At 37.0% G+C, this 12,524-nt stretch overlaps 1 protein-coding gene across 6 annotated transcripts in view; it reads right to left on the bottom strand.

Annotated features, from left to right (window-relative positions):
- Window positions 1-12,524, bottom strand: part of OSBPL1A (oxysterol binding protein like 1A) — a 239,018-nt gene that overhangs the window by 129,665 nt on the left and 96,829 nt on the right. For all 6 annotated transcript variants that reach the window (XM_039217817.1, XM_039217808.1, XM_039217802.1 and 3 more), the window contains one exon: window positions 4,547-4,653. In XM_039217817.1, the coding sequence (XP_039073748.1) occupies window positions 4,547-4,653 (107 nt within the window). The remainder of the gene's footprint in view (window positions 1-4,546; window positions 4,654-12,524) is intronic.

Genomic DNA, 12,524 nt, shown 5'->3' with positions numbered 1-12,524 from the left:
ACAGAGAGGTGAAAGCCTGAAAAGTACAAACATTAAGAAATGACTGAAGGACTTTGAGCAGTCCAGGAAACTAATGAATATGAGACCTCGACTTTATAAAGCTCTAAGCCCACATGAGGGCATGGTTTCTCGCCAAAGATATCAGCTGTCCAAAGTAGCAATAACTTCTGGTCGGTTCCAATTTAAGGTCCAAATCTCTCCATTATACCACAAACTCAGCATCACTATCCCAACTGTACATCTGGGTTCTAGCTCTTTAGCATCAAGTCAGAAGACTTAACATGGAGACATAGAGTATTTTATAATTGAGCTTACGCTAGTTTTAAATAGACAAGTTCCTACCTTGGAAAAACTGGTTTGACTGATATTAAAGGGAGCTCTATAATACATAGAACAAGAAGGGGACCAATGATAGCACTGTGTGACGTTTTAGCTACTTCTGACACCACTCTCTGATGAGGAAAACTAAAGAAACAATAATAACTCATGAAGCCAGTTTCTATCCTTTGATTTTTTTTTTTTTTAAAGTAGGATCCACTTCTAACATGTAGCTTGAACTCATGGCCCTGAGATTAACAGTCGCCTACTCTACAGACTGAGCCAGCCAGGTGCCCTTTTAAATAGAACTCTCAAGTTTAAAGACAGTCACAGCATTCACATTCTCCAATGTCTCCCCAAGTAGATCACCCCAAAAACACCGAATGAGTTTCCCTTTAGGAAATCAAACACAAACTTTACAGCTTACTTTATATATTGCAGTTTTTTTCCAAATAATAAATTATGTTATTTATAAGTAAAATATGCCTATATAATGCACCCCATTTATGTAGAGATTGTATGGAAACCTTGAATATCTGGGTCATATCAGAGCACCCCCAAATAAGCAAAGAACACTCACATACCACAGAAATAGAAAGACTCAAATCCAGGCATTAAGGCCTGTTCTCATTATAAACCCTCAGTTTCTCATACAGAGCCAGCTTGTTCTTACCAGGAACATAATTTTACCGAGTTTGGTCATCTGGTTTTCTTTTTAATAAACAATATGTTAGAATAAGGCAGAAAGGATCAGTATTCTGTTACAGACAGGCACACAGTCGATCTAAAACTCAAGAGAAAAAAATTTAAAACCCATAAAGAGCAAAACTAAATTCAAAAGATTAGCACGACTGGGTCATTCTGCCAAATTACAGGGTCCTATAAACATTATCCCCTGAAGGCATCTCTGCATTAAGATATGGAGTAATTATGAACATACAAAAAAGGCAAAAGGACAACCCAGAAAAGATAAATCAAGTGCTAAAATATTAGCATCATATGTAAATGGGCAATATTTAGAATAACTGTCATCAAAAAGATAGGAATAAAAAGTTTTGGGGAGCCCGGGTGGCTCGGTCAGTTGGGCGTCTGACTTCGGCTCAGGTCATGATCTCACGGTTCATGGGTTTGAGGCCCGTGTCGGACTCTGTGCTGACAGCTAGCTCAGCCTGGAGCCTGTTTCAGATTCTGTGTCTCCTCCTCTTTCTGACTCTCTCCTGCTCATGCTGTCCCTATCTCTCTCTCTCAAAAATAAATAAAACATTAAAAACAAAATAAAAAGTTTTGCTGCCGCGGAGGCTGGGATCACTTCTATCGATTGGATCCCCATTATATGCCAGGTACTGTACAAGGGGTTTTGCCAATATGATCACATTTACTTTTCAAAACATACTTTTTTGACTAGTCACCACTTTAAAAAGGAAACTGTATATGAAAACTGAGGCAGAGAGATTAAATAGTGGAACACGATTAGACCCAGGTCTCTGTGAGTTCAAAGCTTATGATTGCTCTTTTAATAAAATTTCCAGATACAGAAATGTAACTTATGATTCCAGATAAATAAAGCATTATGATTCCTAATTATTCTGCTCTGACCTCCATTATACTGTTAGATACGTATGTTAGTTCGCAGCCATTTGAAAAGCTAACTTTGATGATGTCATTTATCTTTTAATTATTGGGGGGCCTTTTCATGATCTATAATCATATTTCTCACAAGGGAATCCATAAATTCTGAGAACCTCAGAGTTGGTATCTTATAGTATTAATTAAAAAAAAAAACTTAGATACTTTTAAAAGTTTGAAGCAATAAATGCCATTTCCTAAATGAGCACTGCGTGCCACAGTGTTAATATGCTCTGTACGTGTATTCTTCATCTATATATGTTTGATACCCATACCTGATACTGAGGTGTTCATATATTTTCATTTTACAGAAACTAGCCCACAGTTGGTTAGGAAAAAGGCAGATTTTTAAAAGGCCCATAAGACTTTCAGACCAGTGCTGCTAATAATGACTTTACGATATGGTCTCCCGTATTGAAAGATGAAAATATCAAGGTTCAGAGAATTTACGTAGCCCTTTGTCACTTGAAGAAAAAGGATCGAAAGAACACAATCATCCCACAAATACTCAAATTTTCTTTAGACAATACCACCTCCTCCCAAAATGAGTTAAATCCAAAGCTAAAGACACAAAAGCTCCAAAATGCCATCAGAGAAAAGGGGTCACTAGAGTTAATGAGATAGCATCCTACAATAACAAATGCTGATTTGTACTCAGGGCTATGTGTCAGGAACTATGCTAAGCATTTTGCTTATATTATGTTATTTTATCCTCATGACAAATTTAAAAGTCTAATTAAACTTTAGGCTAATCAACTCTTGCACATCTAGATTTTCACAGAGAAGTAATCACTAGGCTGTATGTTTAAGCACACAGTTTAAAAATTAGCCTAGGTTGGCTCTTCCTGAAATTAAATTACTTCTAATCTAGCATTTACCTTAAAACTACACATCTCTAAAACAAAGATGTTATTGATATTGATCCAGCAGGTGCCACAGAAGAGATGTTAATGAGATTTGGTTTTACGATGTATTAAGTATTGCCTGAATCCCTAGACACCATCATTTGTTCATTTTTAAAATGTTCTACAATGATATTTAGATTTACTTAGATCACTACATCATGCCTCATTTAAATAAGCTAGAATATGACATCACCAAAAAATAGAAATACTGAGAGGGGATATTTTCAAATAGTATTAGAAGAATCTAATCATTTAAAATGTTTAATGAACAGGGGCTGCTGGATGGCTGTCAGTTAGGCATCTGAATCTTGATTTCAGCCCAGATCATGATCTCATGGTTCATGGGTTTGATCCTGTGAACCCATGAATCCCTGCTTGAGATTCTCTCTCTCCCTCTTTCTCTCTCTGCCCCTCCTCTACTCACGCTCTCACGCACATGTGCTCACTCTCAAAATAAAATAAACTTAAAAAACAATTATGTTTTCCTGTGATAGTTAATAAAATTCTGTTGGCTTTCTGGAAGTTTGTTTTAAATGAATTTCAGATCATTTATGTATTTTTTCTCCAGATAAAATAGGGAATTTGTGGTGTACATAATTGGTATTTAAAAATTTTTTTACATGAATTCCAAGTCTTCTTTTTATTTTTTTAATGTTTATTTTTGAAGGAGAGAGAGAGAGCGCGCGAGCATGAGCTGGGGAGGGGCAGAGAGAGAGAGAGAGGAAGAAACAGAATTCAAAGCAGGCTCCAGGCCCTGAGCCATCAGCATAGAGCCTGATGTGGGGCTCCAACTCACAAACCATGAGATCATGACCTAAGCCAAAGTCGGACGCTTAATCGACGAGCTACCCAGGTACCCCCACAAGGCTTCTGTTCTAGTCACAAGAAAATAAAATGTTACATCTTTACATACACATATCTCATATATATGAGAGAAATATACAGAACCATTTTCATCTACCTTGTTTTATCAAAACCTAGTTTCTAATTAAAAGGTACAAATAAATTTTAACAAGAATAAGAAATATGGTGTCTTAATATAAAAAGCTGAAGACTGAACATATATGTAGAAATTAATAGAATGGAAAAGAAGACGTATAGCTCCTTGGCTTGCATTAACATCATGCAAATGAGAAGGGGAAAAAAATCCTAGTCCAGGCAACCAAAACCTATCTTTACAATTTTTCAGTCTTCAGAAAAAGAATTACTAATGGATAAGCATATCTCTCTTACCAATATTTGGAAAAATAAATGTAATTTTTTGAATGGGAGAAAGCAGGGGGAAGAAAACACAAGATATTTCATCCACTGAGCACGGTTCACACAGGTGAGTATGACAGCACTCTATTTTCTAAATAAAAGTACTGTGTATTTTTCTTATAAAACCTCTGGTTTCCACAATATTTTCACAACCCTCTTGCTGAAATGCCATAAGAACTCTGAGTAGAACTTTAAAACAAAGTTGATAAATATAGCTGTATAATTAGATATGAACATAAGTTCAGAATCCTGCTTAATCAAAAATAAATGAGTTTAAATTTTAGTGAAAAACAAAGCTTTCACTCTCTTTGTTAAGACCATTTTCTCCTACCTTTGGAGATGTTGAAATTTGGAGAAATTTGAAAGCAACGACTTACTGGATGATCGAGTATGTGACACCCAGACAATTAGTGAAAAATTCAATTCCGATTACCTACCCCTTCTTGTTTCGTGAAGAGATTAAGGCAATCACTCAAAGCTACACAAGTTTCTCTAGAAGCTTCAGAGACAACTTCAACTTTCTGAAGAAATGATGGAAGCATGTCTATAAATAAAAATAAATAAATAAAATTAGTGGGATTTTAAGACCACAAAAATTTTATATTATTTTTTTAAAGTAATTTCTACACCTAACGTGGGGCTCAAACTCATGATCCGGAGATTAAGAGTTCCAGGGTCTGCCGACTGAGCCAGCTAGACCACACACATTTTTATACTGACTAACTATATGTTTCCTTCTAGCTGCCTAAACAAAGCATATATTATATTCCTTGAGCACCATTATTAAGCACCTACTCTATGAAGGGCACATAAATTGGTACAGTACAAGAAAAGATGAACCTTTGTCCTAAGGCGGCCTATATTCTGCAGAAAGGACTAAAACAAACAAAAAGGTTTATAGGAATAAATAATGTTTAAGAAAAGCAGTTAACATTTCTTTTCATGATATTCTAGGCTAGATAAGTAATTTTTATTCAAAAGCCAAGTGCTAGAAAGAGATAAAAATAATACTGTAGTTGACATGATGGCTGACATATCTAAGGCAGCATTAACTCAACTTCCTCTAGTGCTTACTGAATAAATGTTTGGCATGAATAGGTCCTTTCACTGTCACAAATGTGTTCCTCTGGGGTCCCAGTATCTTTTGAATATAAATTGGGAACAAAAAGATGGTAATATTAGGATCATCTCAGGTTCCCTAAGGAAAATTTTAATCCATTTACCCATTACAAAAAACAGTAAAAAAAAACACAAAAGGCTGACAAGATGCCAAATGCACATGCATCACTTAAAACAGAAGAAAATGTCATCTCTTGTCCAGATTAATGCTGGAGAAATGTACTTAATCTAAATAGTTTTGGACGTTGTGTTAATTATATATTAAGATCCTTTAAGTATGTCCCTTCTAGCAAATAAATATTAAGAAAGCTTGTTCTCTAAAAATAACTTAAAAGGAAAAACACAAATCTACACCACCCTTTGTATTTTAAATAATCTTGATTAACTTAAAACAGGGTTATAAAAACAGTCACCAAGGTCCAAAAGCAATCAAATCCAACAGCTGGCAATTTACCACTTTCAGGACAGAAATTGGGTCTCGTCAAAAATCAAATATTTTCAGATAAGTGAAAAGGAAAATAAATTCTACCAAGAACATAAACCAAATTATTTTAGTCATTATTTCTAGGTGATATCATTGTGACTATTGTTCTTCATTCTTTAATTTTCCAAGCTTTCTATAGGAATGTGATTTATTTTTTAGCAAAGAAAAGTCCTTTTCCTAGAAAAATTATTTCTCAAACCTCATAAGGCAAAAGTGAGCAACCAAAGGAAAAGGTCAGGAGTGCCTGGGTGACTCAGTCAGTTGAGTGTGTCAGACTCTTGATTTCAGTTCAGGTCATGATCTCATGGTTCTTAAGATTAAGCCCTGCACTGATACTGTGGATCCTGCTTGGGATCCTCTTTTTCCCTCCTCTCTCTGCCCCTCTCATCAAAATAAATACTTTTTTTTTTTTAAATGGAAAGGTCAGAGTAAATGAACGTATGAACAAGCTTTCATTAATATCTGGATAAAAATACCAAATGACATTTTATCCTATTTTTCATTCTATGGAATACAGTTTCCTAGTGTTAAACTATATATTTTTTAAGTTTTTTAATGTTTTATTTATTTCTGAGAGAGAGAGAGAGAGAGAGCGCGCGAGCGAGCGAGCAAGCAGGGGAGGGTCAGAGGGAGAGGGAGATGCAGAATCTGAAGCAGGCTCCAGGCTCTGAGCTAGCTGTCAGCACAGAGCCCGACGCAGGGCTTGAACCCACGAACCGTGTGATCATGACCTGAGCCGAAGTCAGACGCTCAACTGACGGAGCCACCCAGGCGCCCTATGTTAAGCTGTTCTTAATAACACCCAAACAATTGAAAACTACTATGTCCTAAAATAAATTTGATTTCACATGCTTTATTTTTCATTTTGAATCTTTGATACACATTGTGAAGATTTATTCTTTACCAAGTTGCTAAACAGCAAAAAAGAATACCATATGCCAGATGCTGTATGACTTAAATAGTACCTCAACAGATGTCTCACACAAAGCTGTGGATTGAGTACCGTGAGGGGATGTACAAAAAAATCAGGCACAGCCTCTGCCTTCCATAAATGCACTGGGTAATCTAGTAATTTTCCACTTGGATGGCACAAATGGTCAGAAGATGAAAGCACAGTCATTCATGGATATATTTCTTTTTTATTAAATACCATGATGTACTTAATCATCCACAATTCTGTGCTTTACTTAATACTTTATATACTTGTTGATTCACATATAACATGTCCAAAATAAATTTTTATGAATTTCAAGATTTTAAACAAAACTGATTCTGTAACCTTTTAAAGGATACTCCAAGAAACATATATTGACTTTTAAGAATCCATTATTGAGAATGTGCTCGATTCTTTCGTTCCAAACACCATTTCTCTGACAGTCTGGTGTTCAAGCAAGATTTTGAAATTTACATTAACGTGCAGCTCCACATAGGAACTGATACTTTAGTGCCAGAGCAGCACATCAGAGGCCGCTTGGTTCATAGTGGCATGCTTCACATATGATAATGTTTGCATATTGTTATATAAAAAGAAAACTGCTAACCTTCTAGTAAAGTTACCAACTGTGAATCACTGTAACTCTGTGTTAGCCAGTTAATATTTAGAGACTAAGTCAAAACGAATATATGTCAAAAGGTCATTATGTAATCACATTTGGCCTGATGTAAGAACTGGACACTTAATTTTGAGGAATATCATTTTTTGTACTAAAAATGTTTTTGAACTCAGGAAAGTTGGTAGAAGATCTCAAGTGAAAAGCTTAACTTTAGAGACATGTATAAAAAGCTCACAATCTGTCATTTTCATAACACTGTACAATTTTTAATTGGTTAAGTTTTAAAACTATTGGGGGAAATACTGTTTTCTTATTATGCTAGCAAACGAAACCTAACACAGATGACCTCCATCATTCTTCTGATATAGATAAAGGTCCACACTCCTTAGCCAACACTTAAGACACTCTATAAATTGAATCCGTTTCAGCTATACTATTTTCTCAAAGTATTTGTTTTCCTAGAAATATCCTTCTACTTTATGGCCTCCAAACCTTTGTTCTTCCCTGAAAATTGAAAATACTAATTATTCATATTTAGAAGTTTCTCACTTAAACCTTTTTTTTGTTCAAGGCCAAGTTCAAATGCCATCCTTCTCATGAAGACTTAATTTTTTTTTTTTATGATGAAGAAAAAAGAGCAATGCATCTGACTATGTACATTAAGGTACATGATCTAACCTACATGCAAGGAGGCATTTTAAAAACTTTCACACCTAATTGGAATTCTACAAACGCCTCAAGAAAATCAGTATGCTCTCCTCAAAAAAGGAGAAAAAGATATCTGCATGTAAAAATCAACTGATGTTCTAAAAACGTTTACATAAAACTATAACTTGAAAAAAAAATTGAGAGGAGCGCGTGGGTGGCTCAGTCGGTTAAGCATCCGACTCTGGCTCAGGTCATGATCACACGGTTCATGGGTTCAACCCCTGCATCAGACTCTGTGCTGACAGCTAGCTCAGAGCCCGGAGCTTGCTTCAGATTCTTGTCTCCCTCTCTCTCTGACCCTCCTCTGCTCACGCTCTCTCTCTCTCTCTTGGAAATAGATAAAACATTTTTAAAAAAATTTAAAAAATTGAGAGGCCACATCTTTGAAGAATATAAATGCATTTTTTTGTTCTTCAAATTAAGATGACTAGCATGAACACACACACTAAACAAGTACTACTAACCATGCTGTTTATATCTATATAATCTGTATTAGCTGCAATGGAGAGTATAAAATACGTAATTCAAAACAGCATGTGTAAAATTAGTTACAGGAGTTAAAAATAAGAATAAAAAGATATCAGGGATATTGTAAGACATAGATATCAAAAATTATGCATAGATTTTGAAAAATGTTAAATATACAGAGTAAGGAATAACCATTCTGGGATGGAGTGATCAAGTGGAGTCTGATAAGAGATATGACTTGAGTTGGATCTTGAGGAAAAAGTTAACAGTTTTAGTGTTAAATATAATGCCCAATAAAGCAAACATATCTAAAATCTCTAAACTTATTATTTTCTGATAGTATAGACAACACCAGTCCTGAAAGAAGATCATATCAGGATTGTGATCAAGGGGGAACTTCAGAGAGCCAAGAGGCATCCACCGTGGACCAAGAAGCCACCATGTGGCTGTTGAGCGCTGACTTAATCTACATACTACCTTGACAAAACAAAGTTGGCATTTGTTTCTGAGTTCAAAAGAAATAAGTTATAAATGTATAAGCTAGGTAAGTGGGTGATTCAATTCATCCACTCAAAAAATGTACAGCTGACCCTTGAACAACATGGGAGTTGGGGCACTGACCCCCTCACAGTTGAAAATCCATTTATTATCTTTGACTCCCCCGAAACTTAACTACGAACAGCCTACTGTTGACCAGAAGCCTTACCAGTAACATAAACTTTTAGTTAACACATATTTCATATGCTATATTATATACTGTATTCTTAAAATAATGTAAGGCAGAGAAAAGAAAACATTAAGAAAATCATGAGGAATAAAAACTTTATTTATAGTACTATGCTATACATACATATATATATATATATTAAAGCTACATATAAGTGGACTCATGCAGATCAAATCCATGTTGTTCAAGGATTAATTGTGTAGATGTCAAGTGCCCATATGAGCCACGCACTAAGGTGCTGAAGATTATCAGCAAATAGAAGACCAAAATTCCTGCCTTCATCGAGTTTATACTCTAACAGGAGAGGCAGACAATCAACTACAATACATATACAGCAAGTTTGATAAGTGACAGAGAGAAAGAACAAAGCAAAGAAGGGGAATATCAAGTGTTCGGGGGAGGTGAGACTTCAGACAGGATGAGGTATCAGGGTCCTGGCAGGAGAGAGCTGGCAAAATGAAAGGGCACCTGTAAACTCCTTTAAAAAACATTAGACACAAAGGAGCAAACTAACAGACCGCCATGCAGGACAGCTGCCACCCTGGAACGGAGAGGCAAAAGGATGGGTCAGTGTCCCTCTGCGCAGCAGGAGCCGGAGTCCCAGATGGGGGCCCTTCAGCCAGGTGCAGAGACAGTGTAGTGCTATTACACCACAGCCCGGCTGGAGGGAGGGAGGAAAACGCCCGACTTCTCTGGTCCCCTCCACCAAGCTTCTGACAGGGTCTCCCTTTTACTGAATCCAATCAGAAGCCTGAGGGTGAGAAGACCCCAGTAACGCAGCCTGTAGTGATCAATGGCCCCCGGCACCAAGCAGGGCAGAGAATGGATGTGGGGGAGAAAACCAAGGCAGGCAGCAAGAGGAAGCCAAAAGCTTCTGTTTGAGCAAAGAGTCCAGCACATAAGGACATGTGTGAGTATCCTGGAGAAAGCCTTCCAGGCAGAGGGCCAGCACAGCCCAAGCCTGAGGCAGGAGTATGCCCCGCTTCTCCGAGGGATAGCCAGAAGGCCAGTGAGGCTGGAAGGTGAGCAAGCAGGGGTAACTAGGAGATGAGGACAGAGAGGTCCAAAAGGACTAGAAAGGTCTGTAAGTCATCAGAAGGAACTGGTCTTTCATTCTTAGTGAGATAATCTGGAATCTACTACATGGTTTGAGCAAAGAACATTGTACACTGATGTTTTAGAAGGGTCTCTGGGGCAGGGACTAGAAGGGCAAGGATGGACTCTGAGGCCAGGTAGAAGGCCGTTTCAATACTCTATGTGAAAGACAATGATGGCTTGGGCCATGGTGGCAACAGTGAAGGAGGCAGAAAGTATGTTTACTTAAAGCCTAGATTTTGAGCAAAGAGTTTTAAGTGGGTTGAACAAAAGTGCTTTTTAAGAGCTTTTTTCTTTTAAATAACTGAAATCATTCTAATTTCTTTAACCGAGGATTCAGTATATGCATTTAGTAACATGCAACAAAGTACATGCATTAAAGCTGGCATACAAAGTATAGCTTTTTTACAAAGTCATTTAAGCAGTACATTAATCAGCTCACAAATGTTAATATGCTCTCACCCACTAATCTCACTTCCAAGAATCCTATAGTAATAAAGTGATCAAATTTAAATGTACAGCACAACATTATTCATAATAGTTAAAAACTGGCTACTACTTAAGGGTAAATTTAGGGCTTTATGGAAGAATAGACTGCCCAGCCTTTAGGGAATCTTCCAAAAGTGTTATTACTTTAGGTGATTTTCTTTGTTTTTGCAATCGGCTTTTTGGTAAAGATAAAAGAGTAGAAGTTTCAACACTGCATTCACTGAACCTTGAAGGGTATGTTGCCAATGCCAGATACCTGAATTTTGGCATTCATCCAAACAGAAATTAGGTTTAAGGAAATAAAGTAGTATTGCAAGTAGGACATTCTGTACCAAAATATAAAATGAATATAGATGGTAGCCAACTTACAATGGTTTGCTTACCATTTTTTGACTTAATGATGGTAGGAACAGAAAACACATACTTTGAATTCTGAGTTTCAATCTTTTCCTGGGTTAGCAATATGCGGGTATGATGATCTCTTGCATGTGGGATACTGGAGTGGGCTGCTGCACCCCGTCAGCTACTGCACAGATACACTTACAACAACCCGGTATCCAGACAGCCATTGTTTTCACTTTCGGTACAGTAGCTGAGCAATTACATGGTGTTTAACACTTACTATAAGATAGGCTTTGTATCAGATGATTTTGTCCAACTGCTGGCTAGCAAAAATGTTCCAAGCACGTTTAAGGTAGACCAGGCTAAGCTATGATGGTTAGTAGGTCAGGTATATTAAATGCATTTTTGACTTATTGAGATTTTCAGTTTACAACTGGCTTATCAGAACATAACCCCATCAGAAGCTGAGGAGGATCTATAACCATAAATAAAACTGAAAAATAAGTTTGTGATTGGGCTATGAAAGTCTTTAAATGCTAGGATAAAGAGTTTGTATTTTATTCTACAGTTTCAAAGACCCATCACTTTTTCAATGGAAAAAAAATTATAAAAAAAGTGCCATTCTAAAATTAATCTGGCAGCAATAATGCAGTATTTCACAGAATCTGGTTGGAAGAGTCCTTAAAAGCCTTTGGATTCCCTTTAAGGATGGAATGCAGGGGGTCCTAGAAGACAGGGAGACCACAGCCTGCTTCAGTGACATGGATTTGAGGGGACACAGAGCCCAACCAGTATGGCAGAAGCTGCAATAAGAAGGAAAGGAGGGGAGTCTTAACGATCACTTAATTTTGTACTAAAATATAAGACAAGTAACAATCACAACCACAAGGTTTGGATTTTGTACGCAAACATTTTAGTTTTTCATCCTGAGAAGTTATGGGCAAACTATGTAGACAGTTTGAAGTAGGACACGTTCTGTCAGGCTACTACCCATCAGCAATAAAAACATGGTGCAAGATTATTCTATCTATCCTTTGGCATTAAGCCTCCACTCTTTAATTCCATTCACGAAATCATCTTAACCCTATTTACTATTTACATAATATGCAGATTTATCTATCTATACCCATCTTTCAAAAAATGTTTACAACTGTATATAAATCCAGTGAATTTAATTGTAGGTATGTAAAATAGCATTGTCAGTTCAGAGACATCTCAAGATTTCCTAGATGGCAGGGGCGCCTGGGTGGCTTAGTCGGTTGAGCGTCCGACTTTCGCTTAGGTCATGAACTCACGGTTCGTGGGTTCGAGCCCCGCGTCGGGCTCTGTGCTGACTGCCAGCTCAGAGCCTGGAGCCTGTTTCAGTCTGTGACTCCCTCTCTCTCTGACCCTCCCCTGCTCATGCTGTCTCTCTCTCTCTCTCCTAGAAA

Source organism: Hyaena hyaena, unplaced genomic scaffold (genome assembly GCF_003009895.1).
Source record: "Hyaena hyaena isolate Hyena2069 unplaced genomic scaffold, ASM300989v1 scaffold_14, whole genome shotgun sequence".
In the NCBI taxonomy this organism is placed as follows: Eukaryota; Metazoa; Chordata; class Mammalia; order Carnivora; family Hyaenidae; genus Hyaena; species Hyaena hyaena.
The sequence above is the reverse complement of the archived record's forward strand: the minus strand, read 5'-3'. Positions and strand labels throughout refer to the sequence as shown.